General features: G+C 40.0%; 1 protein-coding gene across 1 annotated transcript in view; it reads right to left on the bottom strand.

Moving 5' to 3' along the window:
- Positions 1-19,632, bottom strand: part of kalrna (kalirin RhoGEF kinase a) — a 142,626-nt gene that overhangs the window by 98,708 nt on the left and 24,286 nt on the right. Inside the window, exons 2-3 of the mRNA XM_055022402.1 lie at positions 3,706-3,780; positions 586-700 (exon numbers count right to left, since the gene is read on the bottom strand). Of these exons, the coding sequence (XP_054878377.1) occupies positions 586-700; positions 3,706-3,780 (190 nt within the window). The remainder of the gene's footprint in view (positions 1-585; positions 701-3,705; positions 3,781-19,632) is intronic.

The raw sequence follows: 19,632 nt of genomic DNA, 5'->3' as shown, positions 1-19,632 counted from the left end.
CGATGAGGTGAGTAGGCAAAGAGGGACTAGGTTCTTATTTAAGTTTAAATATTCTGGATATAACATACAGAATGCTACATCTTTTCTCATTTTTCCTTCAAAGATTTTTCTGCAGAGGTATGCAGGGATATCAGTGCCATGGATGACTGAGATCACCTTTCACCATCAGCAAGAATCTGCTTTCATTCAGCTCTCACAGGGAACAGGAAATCAAAATCAAGTCAAAAATCGACCCATTTCAGATTTCACAGAACTTGGCTCCAGACTGTCTTTGACCTGTTTCTGATCAGTTTTTTTTTTTTTTTTTTTTTGCACCTTCCATTTCTCCCAAGAGTCCCCGGACTGGGCTGGAGCCACAGACTCAAACAGCACTGCTTTCACAAAGATGCAAATCAAACGCTGCTCCCCTTCTGCTGCAAAGCTGGCCAAAGAAGGAGCACTTGACTCTACAACCTGGACAGAGCTCAACACACTCCTCACCCACACTTCTTCTTTCTAAGATCTGCCTGGCAGGTTGACGAAATGTCCAAAATAAAAATACAAAATCATGGTGTGCGTATGTGTTTGCAGCAAGACTGTGGGTACCTGGGGACAGTAGACAGGTATGTGACCATTCGCCTCAAGTCCTCCTGCTTTATTCGGTCGTGGTTGCTCCTGGCAGGAAATGTCAGAATTGGTCCTCCTCTTTTATCTCGCCCTCCTGGAAAAATCAGCAACCAGCAATGCTCAGTATTTACAAAGTATTTCAATCATATTTTTTATATTCACTAAGTAAGAAGATAATGAATGTTTTGGAAATGGAACTTGCATTTGAATTAGGGGTGCATCAATCTTTAAAAACTCTGACCTACCAATTCCGATTTTAGCCAATACTCTTTTTTTGTTTGAAATGTTACTAAACATGGTAAGAAAGTTGCTGAGTTGGCAATAGTGGGGCGACTTGTTAACTGAAAACGTGCAGACATGACCTGGTAAGGCTCGGAGAGTCAAACCTCCCACTACACAGTTTGGTTGATTTTAGACCTTTGCTGAGAGATAAGATCAGTGAATAAGATTGGCTTCACATGTAAGTATCAGCTGATCACTGATCTCCCAAAATGAAAGAATTTGGTGTCGATAAATCGACTGGCCATTTTATTGATTGGCTGATTTATCAGGGCATCCCTGCTGGGAAATAATGAGGTTTCCTGGATCCTGGATCAGGTCTGAACTGAAAAGTGGTTCAATTCCTCTGAAGCACAAGAGGAAACACAAGAATAAGTTCAGTTACCTCTGACTACATCACTACAGATCATGCATGTTCTATGATTAAAACCAAATGGTTTGGATTTCAAATGAGTGATAGCTCCAAACACCAGATCACATACAGACGAGCTTTAGCTGATCACTCTGATCTTCAAGGTCTGAGATGAGCAATGAAAGATTCTATGGAGACAAATCCAAGAGTGTGTTTATATCAAGTTCACTGAGCTCTAAACTAGCTAGCAAAGATAATTCAGTTTAAAAAAAACACTTCAACATGTACCCCAGTACACAGTTTTACGATCACAACAGGGTTGTAAACACAATGTCATGATTAAGTCTTGGTCAGAGTGAAATGTATACATGTATGCAAAATGTTAGATTCCTGAGGTTGTGTGCTACTACTTCCTCATGTTGTTTTCAGACAGCTACAGATGCTGTTTGCTTTACCTCCTAAATAAATCAGGAAGTTTATTAATAATGCATGTTTTCGTAATTTGTTTTTTTCTCATATGACTTAATCCATGTTTTCTTTCAATTTCACTACATGTCAGCTCTGAGAGAACAACACTTACATACAACAGTGTTGAAATCTAACAAAAGTAACTAAAACTTTATATTCCAGTCCAGTTGAAATTCCATTTTGCTACTTAGTGGAAATGGTAAAATGGTAGCAACAGTAATTGTTACAAATGCAAAGATGAGTCCCTAGAAATCTACAGCAACCTGCTGGTGGCAAAGTCAGTTCCATTAAAGTTCAAAAGTATTATTCCAGTTGTCAGGACTACTCCCTGGTTCCTGCTGAGGTTACAGGTACCAGGTCGTGGTACCCCTCTAACAGCTCTACAGTGTCTACCGGATTCTCCTGACAGCTAGGTCAGACACTCGGCATGTTTTTTCCAAAACGTAAACTCTCTGAGTCTTTGTGATAAACGATGTGTGCTGAGATGGCTTGCTCAGATTAACGTAAGAAACATAAACCAGAGTGTTTGTCTAAGTGCTACTCAATCGTGAAAAAGAGAGAGAAAGAGAGGAGGGGTGCAGGGGAGGGGGAGTTGGAGGAGAAAATGTCGTAGTGATCTATGAAAGAATCTTGATGACGAATACTTGTTGGCATGCAGCCTCTCTCTATTTTGTTCTCTCCACCTCTTTCTCTTTTTGATTCAGACTTTTTGTACTCTGCATTACTACAACACTGAATGTACTACAACTAATACAATCCTTATAAAGACTTTATGTTTAGATTCATGTATTTTCACATACACTCTATGTTGGGCACTAAATACATCTTGCATTTACTTGTACAGAGTGTTTTCAGTGATGTTGTAGTTATTATTACACATACCTATGTTGTCTTTTGATTTGGTTTTATTTTTCTTTTCTTTCTGCAGGTGAAGAAACAGACTGCTACGGTGTTGTCATGTGTTCTCTCTTCATATACATATGTACATACACATAGCATTTAAATAACATCATACCAACTTGTAAAAGTCTGCCAGGCCTCACCTTGGCACTCAGGCAACAATTCTGAGTGCCACACTGTCAGAGAGAACACGTTATGTAAATGAATACAACATTTAATTTTGTAATATATCTATTGGTGACATGTGGAACAGTTAAATCAACATCACTTGATAATATAGTATGACCCCTTAAAGGTTTTGAGCTGTAAATGCAAATTTACACATTTATTTTAGGAGTAAAAAAGCTACTCCTAAAATAAAATAGTTTAAAGCTGTGAGTCAAACCATCCATCTAAGCTTTATGCCATTAGTCTGTCAAGTCATCTGTCAACTCATTCTTTTGCCACATATTCTATATTTCCATTAACAATCACATCTCCATTCTTTCAAGGATGGAGGCATTTTCCATTTTCCCAAACATTTTTGATGATCATTTTGACCAGCAATAATCACACAAGCAGCTCTTTCAACATCAGGCTTTCATGATTGCTGCAGAGACTCCCATTGTCCTTTGTCCAAATGAAACTCTCCATCTGTTTCCTCCCAAGACATGTCAGAATGTGAACATCTTTGGGACATCCGGGGACTTATTTTGTCATGACATATTATTTGCTATGTGGAAATATTTCATAGGGAGTGAGATGGCCTGTGGGCCGGGAGTGTTCAGGGTCTGCTTGTATTGGCATTCAGTGGGAGCAGCAGCCAGACAGAAGGGAGAAGAACCCATAAATAAAGGTGATGTTGTGGAGAGCCCAGGATGATGTTTCCTCACATAGGAAGCGTGAATCTAACTCCAATTCTGAGAAATGTTTTCACAGATATTTTAAGTGGAAGTTTACCTCTGATTACTCTTAGTAGAGCTGTGTAATATTATTATGTGGATGTCTAGATTAGCTTATTCTATGGTCATAATTCAGAGCATAATACACATGTGATAAATGTAATGTTGAAGTTCCTTGCAGTCATTGTTGGGTGACTTCCAGCAGTGACAGACACTCACCCGACACAAAGGCGACTTTCTCCTTCAGCACAGGCAAAACATCAGACGCCTTTATGCCTTCGGTCCTGAGGGAGCCTGGAGAGACGAGAGAGAGAAACGCTCAGCATTAATCCCATTATCAGATCAACATTCCTGTGAGAGAGCAATCACACTTGGATTCAACTCTTGCTTCTCTATTTAACTGTCACACACTCATACTACTTTCTGAATAGAATATTGTTTTTGACATGAATAAATATTATAATTTGGGTATAAATGCTGTATCCAGCCTTCCTACAGAATCAGGACAGAACAATTTGTTTCCAATCTTACTCCTTTGTTCTCTTTTGATTTTTTGCTCAGTTCATCTGGTCGCCTGTCTGTCATATTATGAAATCTCTGTCTCTTATTCTTTCCTTTGTGTCCATGCTCTCTCAACCTCCCCTGCCTCCTCCACTTCTCAGATGAAAACAAGCCCAAATGTCCACAACCTGCTGTGTGTGTAAGTGCGTGTGCATGCATGTGTGCGTACATGTGTGTGAGAGGGTGTCGTTGAGTACGAGTCCATGGTGGTGTATGTGTGGTACAAATCAAACACACATTCCAAACTGAGAACACTAAGTCAGCAGAATGTTTCTCAGGACACAGAAAGAGAGAGGAGGAGGGAGACAGTGGCTGTTATTGAATGTGTGATCTCAATGTTTCAGGACCATATTTTTATATGTGGTGTATTAGTGTGCAAAACTGGTAGGGATCAAAAGTAAGTCTGAGTTTCACAAATCACTGGATTCAAAACAGGATGTATGAATTTGACAAGTGATATGATTTCTGGTGAGCAGTGTGCATTTTATTGATGATTCAAATTGTGAAAAGTGTTTCTTCATATTAATACATATAAAACACTGATAATCTTGCTTTTATTTGTTTTATTTTTGTGCATAGCTTCCATCTACAATTGAAGACAGAAGTTATACTTGCTACTGTTATTATAATTTGGGTTATTATAGGTGGAGCCATCTTTCCAGGATGGACTAATGAGCCTCCATACAATTTCAAAGCTTTAAAGACTAAAATTGGGTTAGTGGTAAGATTTTGTCCTGCAACAGGTAGGTAGCCAGGTCCATCCCTGTCCGTTGTGGTCTAGGCTAAAACACTTCACCCATCTTGCCTGATGGTGGTGGATATCAGGGCCCAACAGGTGGTGCTGGTGCATGGCAGCCTCTCCTCTGTCAGTCTGCACAGAGCAGCTGTGACCAATATCCAGTGGCTTGCCACCACAGGTGTGTGAATGTGAATGGATGAATGTAAAGTGATGCATTTGGGGTTCTCTGGACTTGATACAAGTACAGACCATTTACCAAATGTTCTTTACATTAAGAGAATATCCCCAGTTACGGTCAATAAGGGTTCATAAGCTTCAGTTTGCATAAAACTGTTTTAGAATATACAGCAACATATGCTAAAACATCTGGGTGAATGAATTTGAACAATTGGAACTGTACATGTTGTTTTGATCCTGTAGTGAAAAGGGATCATTTCAATTAATAAAAAAATTCTCAAGAATTTGAGTAGCTCTACGCTAAATTATCATTACAGCTGAAAACAAGAGTAGCTGTTATATGACAGAAGAAGCTGACCAATATGGACCCACATACCAGACTTCCAGGGTGCAGACTCTGCTGACAGCTGAACAACACACATTCTGTCACAATCAAAGCAGGATAAGTATCACTGCAAAACACATGGAGCCCTTCAACTGAAGGAGGAAAGCAAAGTAACAGGGTCCTCTGTGTGTGTCCATGCATGCGTGTCTGCGCATGTCTAAACAGCTTCTGTTATTTGCACACATACACACACACGGACACACACGCTTTCCTACAAACAGAGAAGCATACAGGAAGCTGTTAGTCCCTTTTCTGGGCAAACACTCACACTTCAGTTTTCTTTTGAATTGTGATAATGACTCAGCGTTAAAAGTTTGGCTTGATGAGCTTTACAAACACACATATCTCTGAAACTTGATCATGATCAGATGTATTTCGTATCTACACTCTGAGAAAAGAATAGAGACTTCTCATTTCACCTGATTATTTCAGAAGTAACCCCCAACTGCCATTTAAAGCTCAGAGCCAGCAGAGCAGGATGACATGAATTCCCCACAGCAATATTAAAATACAATTCATGTGGAATCCAGTCACCATGTGACCAAATAAGTTTAAAAAAAAAAAAAAAAAGATGTTCTATTGTTCTGCGAGTGAAACAGACGTCAGGCACAGGAAGGGCATTTTAAATCAGACAAAAAACATGTCAAAATCAACTGGAAATGCAGCTTCTAGCTGCATTTAAGCTCCAGTCAGTAAAACTGATTTATCGTCTCAGTCTTACTTCATCATTTCATCCATATAGCACCTTTGTGGACTGGGATCATTTTGACCCAGTGAAATGGAAAAAGGCTTCTGTATCTGTTAATAGACTAAAAAAGCATCACTGCTTTAATAATACACTTAATCATACAGAGTTAAGGGTCAGCCATTTAATAACAAAAGGTCATGAGGAACCAGAACATGTTTATGATCTGTCAAAGCAACTGGAGGGACTCCAAGGACGGATTCTATTGCAGTTCTATACGCTGGCTGAGATGGATTAGTTTACTTTTCCTCTTTTTCCGACAGCTTTCTAAGCTACCTTTAATACAGTGAAGATGAAATTGTTACTGGTTTCAATGATTACCTGTAGCGTATTATTTTTGTGATTCGCCTTCCAGTTTTAAAATTAAATCACCATTAAAACTATATTTGGTGACCTTGCAGTAAAAACTGCACTGTTTTGTGCATTTAGTGTGTTGTGGCAACTCACTTGTATCCAGGTGTGTTGCCATGGATACAAGTAGAAGGCAGTGAAAGTGTCGATCTTTCAACCAACTGTTAACTGAAGATGTATGATGGACTTTAATCATATATTTAATCATAAATCAATGTTTCTGTTGAAGAACACAAAACAAACAGCTAGCTCTAGCTCTTTAGCTGCAATGCTAAGGAAGGTCAGGTTTATCCAGCTGTTTGCGCTGGTCAGAACAGTAACTGTGTCTGTTACTGGTTACCATATAATGGATATGTAAACATGGAAAATGAAAACACTTATGGTGAAGTTAGTCTGATAGCAATATCTACACCTTACTTTCATTATGTCAGTGTTGTCTTTTAGAACATTAAGAAAATAAGTGGTCTCATGAAGAAAGAAGTTTTACTCGTGAAGTTTTGATCAGTCAAATTTATCAAAACTTGACTGAGCTAGAACAGAAAAACTTGTTTAAAAGTCTTGTTTAAAGTTAGACAATAAAAAAGTCTGGTTTTTAGGAAATGTATGTGAATATCTGGTTTTAGCTTTTGTGAATATTTTTCAAGTGAATTGAGAAGAACATAAGTTAACTAACATGAATTATGTCACAGAAAAATTCTGAAGTTGTGAGTCATTTAGTTTCTACTCCAGTGTAGGTACAGTTGTTCTGCTGGCTGTTCTAATTGAGATAGGAGCAGAAAGCAAACATGTAAATGCTTCCAACCGTCATTGCAAGCACCTGCAGAAAGGAATGTGCGCGCACACACACGCACGCACGCACACACACACAAACACACACACACACACACACACACACACACACACACACACACACACACACACACACACACACACACACACACACACACCAATAAACATAGATATTTATAGAAACTTAATGCTGGAATGCAAATAGGTATAATATGGAGTGGACTGTATAATCCAGAACAAGTCTTGTTGTCATGTACTGTATGTAGATGATGGATGGACAAGCCACTGAATGAAGTGTTCAGAGAATGCTAATGCATTTTACCTCACCTTTAAAAAAACAAAAAACAAAAAAAACATGTTAAAACCAGAATCATTAAAACTTCATGGTTTCATGTTGGTTCCCGCTTTATCCTCACAATGTATGAACTTATTTTGATCTCCACAACAAACACAGAGACAACAAAGCATTAGCTTCACATTAGTATGAGTGACACTCACAGAGAGAAAAACCTCTAATTTGTGCAGCGTATCCTCTGTATACTGCTATAATCAATATTTGAAAAAAAAGAAGAAATCTGGATGTTGACGATTTCAGTTAAGTTCTGTAACAACAGATCAGTCAGTACAAGTAACATCTGACATGGCCATAAAAACTGAAAAGTTCCCCTGCTCAGCAACAGATTACTGCATCAACAGTTTATCTGGAAAAGTAATGGCACACTTAGAAAATACCATGTTTCATTCAGTGTTTACATGCAAAGACTAAAAAGGCTTTACAAGCCAACACTGATAAGTGTTAGTGGTCCTAACACTTATCAGTGTTGGTTCCACATATTCTATGACAGCCAATCATTTGGAGAGAATCGTTGATTGACTCTGATCACTTGTCACTCTGCAGGTGAAAAAAGTCTTTAAATATGCATGAATTCTGTTCAGCACTGAAGTACACATCAGTCACAGCATAATATGAGGACTGTCCAAAGATGCTAGAGAAAATTAATATTAATTGGTTTATTTATATCTAACTTTTCATATTCTAACCCTTCAGGTGATGGATCTTATCTAACATGCAAAGATGAAGGAACTCAGACCTCCTGCAAAACATGGAGTAGTCACAAAAGATAATGCATGACTCCATCCTCACAGACAGTGCTTTACTGGACTTCATGTTGATACATGTGAAAATAATGCAGATAGGACACTGTCACTGAATTCTGTGATGTACTCATGAAAGGAGCACCAAGCAGTTTGAGGAGTAAGGAGCAGACCACCAGAGAACAACTCAGCCACATGATTTGTTGTTTCGTTGGCCAGTCGGTCCTCCTGTTGCCTCTCACTCACAACCACCTTTGATCAAGACTTCTGTTTTCCTCATCGCAGATGCTCAACCCACACACACACGCACACGCCCACACACAGCTGTTTGCATGGCAGCAAAACAGAGATTAAAGCAGCACATGGCCAAAACAGTAAAGTTTCCAAAGTGAACACACACACAGAGCAGGTTGACACCACAGCCTGACCAGAGGGAGAAGGGTCACAACCCACTGTGGACCCACAACCAAGCAAAATCCATAGTTCCTTAATAATATGTGGTAGTATTTATAACAGCTCTGATTCAAAGTGTGTAGACAAAGTATTTTACTATGTGTTTTTTCTGCTGTAACAGTTAAACAATGTGAATACTGGGAAGTGGCTGCTGCTGCCATTCACTAATAATCCACATACTAATCTGCTGTGAAAACAACACTGTGAAGCAATGTGTCACAGACACATTGTCTGTACATAATGTCTGTACATTTATGCTTGTTTGGATTTAATCAGTTGATTTTAAAGTCACCACCAACAAACATGATCCTATGTTTTACATTAGTACTGTGTTCCTCTATCCAGTCTTTAAATATTCTTTTTGTCAAAACCCCGTATTCTGACATAAAGTTCCCCTCTTTCAATCTCTTTTTGATGATTTCTTTCTTTACTTCCCAATTGGCTTTCTCCTTGCTTTCCAGTATTTATATTTTATTGGATTAAAAAAAAATAAATATGGACCACTTTGTCTAGTTTCAGCATTAGTGTCTTGTTGACCATTTATGGTAGAATGGAATCTGAAGAGGGTAGAAAATGTGGACTGCAGTCATGGAGCCACTCATCAGGTCTGTTGTGGTCAAATTAACTCTCCACTTAAGGTTGTGTTCATGTTTTAGTCCTTGGATAGATGGATGGATGGATGGATGGATGGATGGATGGATGGATGGATGGATGGATGGATGGATGGATGGATGGATGGACGGACGGACGGACGGATGGACGGATGGATGGATGGATGGATGGATGGATGGATGGATGGATGGATGGATGGAAGCTACAGTTAGGGCCAGAAATATTTGGACAGTGACACAGGTTTTGTTATTTTAGCTGTTGACAAAAATATGTTCAGAAATACAATTTATATATAATATGGGCTGAAAGTGCACACTCCCAGCTGCAATATGAGAGTTTCCACATCCAAATCGGAGAAAGGATTTAGGAATCATAGCTCTGTAATGCAGAGCCTCCTCTTTTTCAAGGGACCAAAAGTAATTGGACAATGAACTCTAAAGGCTGCAAGTAACTCAAAAGGCCTTTCCCTTGTTAACCTGTAATCAAGTAACTAGTTAAAAGGTCTGGGGTTGTTTCCAGGTGTGTGGTTTTGCATTTGGAAGCTGTTGCTGTGACCAGACAACATGCGGTCAAAGGAGCTCTCAATTGAGGTGAAGCAGAACATCCTGAGGCTGAAAAAAAGGAAAAAATCCATCAGAGAGATAGCAGACATGCTTGAAGTAGCAAAATCAACAGTCTGGTACATTCTGAGGAAAAAGGAATTGACTGGTGAGCTTGGGAACTCAAAAGGCCTGGGCGTCCACGGAAGACAACAGTGGTGGATGATCGCCGCATACTTTCTTTGGTGAAGAAGAACCCGTTCACAACATCAACTGAGGTCCAGAACACTCTCAGAGAAGTAGGTGTATCTGTCTCTAAGTCAACAGTAAAGAGAAGACTCCATGAAAGCAAATACAAAGGGTTCACATGTAGATGCAAATCATTCATCAATTCCAAAAGTAGTCAGGCCAGAGTTAAATTTGCCCAAAATCACCTCAAGAAGCCAGCCCAGTTCTGGAAAAGTATTCTATGGACAGATGAGACAAAGATCAACCTGTACCAGAATGATGGGAAGAAAAAAGTTTGGAGAAGAAAGAGAACGGCACATGATCCAAGGCACACCACATCCTCTGTAAAACATGGTGGAGGCAACGTGATGGCATGGTCATGCATGGCTTTCAATGGCACTGGGTCACTTGTGTTTATTGATGACATAACAGCAGACAAGAGTAGCCGGATGAATTCTGAAGTGTACCGGGATATACTGTCAGCCCAGATTCAGCCAAATGCTGCAAAGTTGATTGGACGGCGCTTCACAGTACAGATGGATAATGACCCCAAGCATACAGCCAAAGCTACCCAGGAGTTCATGAGAGCAAAAAGGTGGAATATTCTGCAATGGCCAAGTCAATCACCAGATCTTAACCCAATTGAGCATGCATTTCACTTGCTCAAATCCAGACTTCAGACGGAAAGACCCACTAACAAGCAAGACCTGAAGGCTGCGGCTGTAAAGGCCTGGCAAAGCATTAAGAAGGAGGAAACCCAGCGTTTGGTGATGTCCATGGGTTCCAGACTTAAGGCAGTGATTGCCTCCAAAGGATTCGCAACAAAATATTGAGAAAAAACTTTTTGGTTTGGGTTATGTTTATATGTCCAATTACTTTTGAGCTCCTAAAATATGGAGTGTTTGTAAACAAATGTGTACAATTCCTACATTTTCTATCAGATATTTTTGTTCAACCCTTTAAATTAAACGTTACAATCTGCACTTGAATTCTGTTGTAGAGGTTTCATTTCAAATCCAATGCGGTGGCATGCAGAGCCCAACTCACAAATATTGTGTTACTGTCCAAATATTTCTGGCCCTAACTGTACATGCTCCTCCAGGTGTTGCTCTGACAGATGTGTGTCCACAGAGTTCTCCAGCTTATGTCATCATCTTGTTTACAGTGACTCAACATGTTTAATTATTCAATAATGTTTCAGCCAAGAGACATGTGTAACTGCGCCTGACTTTGTCCATTATACAGTGAGCAAATCTGCTGAACAAGTTCCCAAAGACATCACTGATGCTTCAAAATAGATTTGCTCCAGGAACTACAGTGTGCTTGGTCCATCAAAGAGGAAGTGACATCACTGACAGCAGTGTATGAATGAGATGTTTTTTCTCCATCGGTCACCGTGTGCATGGGGCTCATCTTCAACATTTCCAGACATGTAGATGTTACAAGTCAGCATGCAGCCCTGCTGGAGCTATTAGCTCTTCTTTCTCCATTATGTACACAGATACAAGCTGCTCTGTCTCGCCCTCACACACACACACACACACACACACACACACACACACACACACACACGCATGCACGCACGCACACACGCACGGACGCGCACACACACACACACACACACGCACACACGCACACACACACACACACACACACACATCTGATGACGACACAGCAGCCAGAAAGGACTGAACTGTCTTGGAAATAAGGGATCTTAAAGTTCTGTTCCGCAGTGAGACGTCACTCAGCAGGGAAGGTGACTCTGAGGAATCTCTTCCAGCACAGATAAATTAGCACAAATGTGACAAGTCCTCTGCTGAGTTTATTAGTGCTTCATTTCTCAGTTGAGAGCGGCAGCAGCCAAAATTTCAAACTGTTCACAGAGGCCTGTTCCAGGATCAGAACCAATTCTGTCTGATGGAAATTAGAAGTGCTGTGTGCGTGCGTGAAAGATTGCAGCATGTGTCACTATCCTTCCATAAACCCACATTCATATCATGTGTCACTAGAAGGTAACAGGTGAGGCTGTCTACATTCTAGTAACAGCTGCTTCCTCAAAAGGCTCACAAGCCTGACATGTTGCCACGACGACCAAGTTACCATATTCAGTGTTGCTGTTTAGATGTAAATGCATTCAACATGATTTAATCCTCTGATGTCATCTTTTTGCAATATCGTTGTAATGAAAAGTTTTTTTTTGAAAAGTTTTATCACTTCGTATTCCAGGTATTCCTCAAAAAATATCTTACTTATATCATGCAATTAAAATTTTGATTTTACATTTTATACATTTTAATAATTATCATGCTTTATATTACTATCCCATTCTTCCGTGAATGGGTTAAAAATGACCTGCATTCATTTCCAATGGAATTTAATCTGAATCTTTGTTTCTTGCTAACTGTTACTGTCAGGAATACATTTTTTTGTGAACCATACACACTGAGTCCTAAGTCTCTGCCCTGAATAATAATGTTTTACACAGCAAGAACTTTTACAAATAATTATTATTTTAATTTTTTACCTCACAAATGTGTATGTGTGGGTCAATCATGAGTAATATGACAGCGTTATTGTCACAAATCAACATATTAGCCGTCTTCAAAGTTAGCCAACACTAGTTATCTAACCAACTAGATAACATTTCCGCCAATACTTTGTTGTGCATGTATATTAATTGTATGTGGGTCTCTGTGTGGGGCTGCACAGTGGCGCAGCACTGTTGCCTTGCAGCAGGAAAGTCCTGGGTTCGATTCCCAGCCCAGGGTCTTTCTGCACAGAGTTCTCCCTGTGCATGCGTGTTTTCTCTCTCCGGGTTCTCCGGTTTCCTCCCACAGTCCAAAAACATGACTGTCAGGTTAATTGGTGACTGATGACCTGTCCAGGGTGTACCCAGCCTCTCGCCTGGAACGCAGCTAGAGATAGGCACCAGCAACTCCCGACCCCACTACGGATAAGGGTGATGGATGTGTCTCTGTGTGTGTCCAACACCCTGGATAAGAAAACCAAGAGAGAGAGTTGATCAATGTGTTCAATAAATAAATGAGCTTACATAGCTATGTAAATGAATGAGTTGGAAAAGGGTAGAGTGCCTTCTCTGGGTCGGGGAGAATGTCCTGCCACAAATGGAGGAGTTCAAGTATCTCGGGATGTTGTTCACCAATGAGGGAAAAATGGAGCAGGAGATCAACAGGCGGATTGGTGCACCGTCTGCAGTGAAGCGGGCGCTGTACCAGTCTGTCGTGGTGAAGAGAGAGCTAAGTTAAAAGGGGAAGCTCTGTTTAAGTACCAGTTTAAGTTTAAGTTCCTACCCTCATCTATGGGCATGAGCTTTGGGTCATTCCGAAAGAACGAGATCATGGATACAAGCAGCCGAAATTAGTTTTCCCTGTAGGGTGTCTGGGCTGTCCCTAAGAGAGAGAAGCTCAGTCATCCAGGAGGGACTGAGAGTAGAGCTGCTGCTCCTTCACGTCGAGAGGAGGCAGTTGAGGTGGCTCGGGCATCTGGACAGGATGCCTCCTGTGTGCCTCTCTGGTGTAGTGTTCCAGGCACGTCCCACCAGGAGGAAGCCCCAGGGAAGACCCAGGACACAAATTAAGTACATTCTTGTACATAAGAGTGATTGTCTTCATCAGCGTTTGATGCATTTTTAATGTAAATTAGCAGATAAGATCACCTTTGTTTGTATCATATGGTCAGGAGCAGGTAAACAATACATCAATTCATCGAAAATTATTGGCTTCATTTTAATTCATCGGCTTTATTGTTTGTTCCAGCCTTTTTCTCTTTCTGTTGATGATGTGCGCCTCAGCAGGACATCTGAATGAACATTAAAAATATTTGTGTTCATATAACTTGCAAATATGGTTCAAAAGCAGCAGGATGACTTTATCTTCTCTCTCTGTCTCTGTTTATCTGTCACATACGTGTGCACACATGCACGAATACGCACAGAGGCATGCTAATGGCCTCGGCTCCAGTTTTCCCTGCAGACGAAAACCACATCCATCACTCTTCTAACACAAACCACACACATATGCAGTGCTTTCCAGGCATTGTACAGGCAAAGATATACACATAGACGCGCCCAGACCCATACACACACATACAGCACATGATGATGTGTACTCTGCAGGGAGGAGCCTTCTCATTAAGGGACAGTCACTGCAACAAAACAATGCAAATACAACGCAATGCAAAGAGGAGACAGCAGTGTGTGTGAGTGACCCTGAACTCAGCTCACTTCCCAAAGCTGAAGTCTGTGGAGCTCACTGTCTTCCACTGGTGCTTTCATGCCAAGAACAATAATCTTTTCCTTCTATTAAACAATTAGGAATGTAGCTCACACTCACACACACTTTCACAACACTTGACAAAGGTCACAGCACCAACACTTTCTGACACAGGGGAACTAAGGAGGACTTTGGACATTCTGTTAGCAGTTCACATAGTAAGCTGAGGTTTGCCATAAATCTTTTAACATCAGCAGTACTTCAGAATGACAAACTACTTTGTGTGCATAATAGAAAACTCCTTTATGGAAGTATAAATTTTCATGAAGACTAAATACTTCATCTCTCAAGTCGACTGACTGAAATGAATGTGATGGGTTCGTGATGATGTTCTGTGTGAGTCTTCCCTCCACAGCGGTCCCCTGCTGCAGTCTGCACACTGCGCACCTTCCCTAATCAGACTGACGGGGATTTCTACAGTTTGTCAGCTCATTGACCTGGTTGGTAGTGTTGAGCTCTCTGTGGCTTTTTCCTCGTAGAGTTTCCTTGTAGCTTCAGTTGAAGTACGTGTCATCTCTGCTCCAGCTTACACTGAGCTTTTTGTGCTCTCAGGTTAAGACTGGATTCCTTTAATAGACCTGACCATCTTGAGAGGTCCTCTGCCTTGTGAAATTAGGTTCACCTGTTTGATGGATCAATGTCTCACCTGCTCTACCTCCTACACACCACCTCTGGAACTCAACCCTCTCGATATCAACTTCTCAACCACCAGGATCAGCAGAGCTCCCTCTGCTCTGTCTACCAGCATTCTCCAGCATTGTCTGCTGGTGGTGGTCAGAACAGCTGATGGAGCAACATGGCAGCCTGTCCTTGAAACAGCACAGTACACCAGGAGTAAAAATACATTATTATACTTGTCCTTTGTGTAATTATGCACCATTCAGACTGAGTGTTAAAGTATTGAAAAACACTTCTCACATACAGGATTTAAAAACAGTAAAATTCAGTGATAGAACACTGAAGGTTCACAGAAACCATGTTATTTGGAAAAATATATTTTTGTTGTTTTGTTTTTATTAAAAGTAGGATTTATAAAAGTATGAAAATATTCTTTTACTAGACATGAGGGAACTTAAATGTAATTGCATTTGGATATGTGTGGTTGAACAACTGGAAACAAAGATTCCTCTAAGTTACATATGTCAAAGTCAAGGCCCTGACCCCCAGGATGATATTTCATTACTATTAGAACCGACCCGCAGGCTACAGCGACCCGCCCGTGTTTTACACGCCCCAACACTACATTCCCCACAATGCAACAGTAGCCCTCTAAGTCACTGCAGGACAAGGGGTTTCATTGTTCATCAGCAATCAGAGCAGAGATCAACTTTCAGGTTCCCTGAGGCAGACAGTGATGTCCACTTATTTCACTAACCAGTAATTTAACGTTCCTATTTATCATCAGGTAGTCAGACTACAGTTACTTATCGAAACCACTTTGCGTTACTATTTTCTTTTGTCATTTTTTTCCTCAATGCGTCTTGGCGAGGAACTGCAGTTGCTATGCGACGCATTTGCGCGTTTTGTTGCTGAAAAGAAACTATTTTGAGTTTCGGTCGCCAATTCCGTTTATTGCGGCTTTGGGCTTGTTTTTTCTTTCTAAAGTCGCTTGCAGATCTAAGGAGTCCTGGGTTGCAGTGTTTGGGCTTAATAAGCGACATAAACCCAGAATTTGTCTGTCATCCAGTTAGTTTTTGTCCATCATTCCCCGGATGATCCGTCCCGCTGTGTCTGTGTTCATGTCAAGTTAATATATGACCTCTGAATGACGTCAAGCTTCGCGTTGCGCTCCAGAAAACCGCAAACACCGAGACTAATATAAACAGCGCAATAAACGTGAAAACAGCTACAAATGAACAAGTCCGTAAAGTTGTGCAACTAAACGTCAGTATAATTAATATTAAGATAAGTGTCACCAATCTGTGCAGCCAATCTGCAGGAGGAGATCTGTGCGCTGCGCTGTGACAACAACCACAGGGCCGTAACGCACAACCTGGAGGCTGGGGGCGGAATGGGGGCTTTAAAATCCTTCTTAGAGTTTTCCATACATTAGTGGACCACACAAAAAATTACTAAAGTTTTTATGTACTGTTGTAACCATTAAATAATTTCTTCTCCAGTTCAACCATACAACTGGAGACATATTGTTGATGTTACCGTTATGAAATAACTTGCAATTAAGTATTGGCAAAGATCAATGTGATTTTCACATGTGGCAGATTGTTGTTGTCAGCAATTGCTGAAAGTAACTAAAACAGTTACTTTCAATGTAACTTGGTTTCTTTCCAAATCAAGTAATCAAGTAATCAAGTAACTAGTAACTAAGTCTAAGAAGGTACTATCAAACGTATCAGAAACACACAAAGACAAGAATATGAACATCATAGAGCAGCACAATAATGCATTTTCAGTTTATACTGCATGCGCTTTAAGTTATGTATTTATCTTGATATTAAAAAACATATTTAGTTTTTCAAAACAATTACATTTTTTGCTGTTTGCCTGTTGAAAATGTTTTCCCTTGAAATTATTGACAGAGCCATAACAAAATATACACTGTGTTAGGTCTTGGTTCTATAGGCTATATGCAATCATTTCAATATATTTTAATAAAGGTTGAACCAGTCTGGCCCTCACCTTGTAGCTAATTTGGTTTTTTGGCTCTCAGTGGACTTGACTTTGACATCCCTGCTCTAAGTCAAGGTCCCTGCTTATAGACATTCTGTTCATTGGAACTGAAAAAATATTTCATAATATTATTTAGGAATTAAAATGTGATCAATGATAAGTTATTAAAGGACATTATTACATTATCTTGTTCCACAACTTGATTATGGTAATAATTTTTTGAAACATATTTTCCCCTTGAAGAATAAAACACTATATGAAACCTGGAACAAAACAGAAACTCTTAACTTTTAATAAATCTCTTCAGCTGACTGCTACATGGATTTCTAAAGGATTGTCACCATCTGACTCATTCAAAGAGAACCAATCAAATTAAAGCTTGTGTTTGGAGGCAGTGACATCATCTGTGCTGTGTTCCAGATACATGAAGAGATCCCATCTGGAGAGTGCTGACTCAGCACTTCTCACTTACACACACCAACACACGCAGACAGCAATAACCAGTGTGAGTAAAATCAGTTTTGAAGAACCAGTCATCAGGTTTAAAGGGTCATTACATCTACTTCATGGAATAACTGATTTCGTTAACCAGTTACACAAAGGAGCCCTTGAGTTCTAGGTTTATCAAGACATAATGCAAATAATGTATGTGTTCCAAAATTAGATCAATCTAAACCCAAGACTTTATGAAGACAAAGGTGAAGCCAAAGTAAAAAGTGTAAAAGGTGTACTGCAAGCAGATGTGTCAAACCTTTGGAACTAGGTTTTGACCCAGCACTTCTAAGCTGTTAGGTCTTTGTTTCAGGGTCTACCTTTTAGAGATCTTATGGAAATGGAAACATCTTAAAAACACACACACACACACACACACACACACACACACACACACACACACACACACACACACACACACACACCCCCACACACCCCCAGACACACACACACACACACACACACACACACACACACACACACACACACACACACACACACACACACACACACACACACACACACACACACACACACACACACACACAATTTCAACTTACATGCCAAACCTTTTTTTATTTACTTGTGTAACTAGAGCTATTACAGGAATGTAAAATGAGTTTTGTGTGCCAGCCACAGTCCAGGATCTATTCATTTATATAACTAGATCCACGTCATATTCAGTCACATTCTTAGCTATAATATAATGTAGGTAAATTTAGCTTCTAATTCGAACAGGTAGCAAGGCTGCACTGACTGTCTTTGCAGCAATCTCCAAACCCGGCTCAGTGTGAGCGGCCATCTGTCACAACAAAATGTGGCTTTAAGACAGAGCAGTCACACAAAAACAACAGTGTCTTAACAGGAAGACATGTCTCCAACAAGAATCATTCTGACAATGAAGGTTTCTCTTGTTACACTTGCATGTGCAAAACTGAAGCATACTGCTACTAAATGACTAAAGGATAGTTCAGGTGCTGACTAAAATCCATGATGCAGATATCATTTATGCTAATATTTGGAAAACATAGGCTCATTTTTTTCAATAGGGTTCCTTTGAGCGGCTACAACAAACATTATTTGGAGTGGCAATAATTATATAATTATTTTCATATTAATAAAACACATGAAGATTTCTTGTCCAAAAGAAACCAGAAGAGGAGATTTCTGTCCTGCTGAAACAACACAGCACTCAAAAATCTCACAGTAATTCCTGTGATGTTATGTACATTAAACCAAAAAGAATTGTAATATCACATAAGACCAGAAAAACGGGATTTCTTTACAAAATGTAATATTATATTTTTCTTGCATAAACCATGCACATGGAGAAATAGAAACAAAAAGGACAAACAACCATACACACACTCACACCTAGGGAGACCAATTAACCTGACAGCCATGTTTTTGGACTGTGGGCGGAAGCCGGAGTACCTGTAGAGAACACACACATCCACAGGGAGAACATGCAGACTCCGTGAAGAAAGACCCCGGGCCGGGAATCGAACCCTGGAATGTCTTGCTGCAAGGCAGCAGTGCTACCAACTGCCCAACGTTTTTTTGAGATGTAGCTGTAATATCAGCACAAAAGACCATCAAGTCTTGTACTTATTCTGGCATCAAAATATGATGGAAGTACAGTGAACTGATTTTATGTTAATCCTGTTTATGCTGCATCTTGGTCAGGATTGCATTGCAACTGATAACTGGTCTTCAGTCCAGCCACCTGGGATGAGATTTATTCATTAAAATTTAAAATATGAAACATGCTGTTCTGTTTAACAGCAAGTGTTATGCACCTTAGACCACCATGGTCTTAAGTGAAAAGAAATCACTAGAATGTAAAAAAACACAAACAAACAAAAAACATAATGCTAACATGACATATAATATAGGGTTAGTTTTTGTTCAATTTTTTAGAAGTTATTTCTATTATGAACAACATGCCCAGCATTGCATGACTGGAGAAAAATAACCCATGAAGATCCCTGACAGAACGCCTCACCATACATGACAACTACAAGTAAAGAGGTTTCATCTCTCAATTAAAGATAATAACC

Source organism: Poeciliopsis prolifica, unplaced genomic scaffold, assembly GCF_027474105.1.
Source record: "Poeciliopsis prolifica strain line A6 unplaced genomic scaffold, Auburn_PproV2 SCAFFOLD085, whole genome shotgun sequence".
NCBI lineage: Eukaryota > Metazoa > Chordata > Actinopteri > Cyprinodontiformes > Poeciliidae > Poeciliopsis > Poeciliopsis prolifica.
Note: the sequence above shows the minus strand (reverse complement) of the source record. Positions and strands in the feature narration are given on the sequence as shown.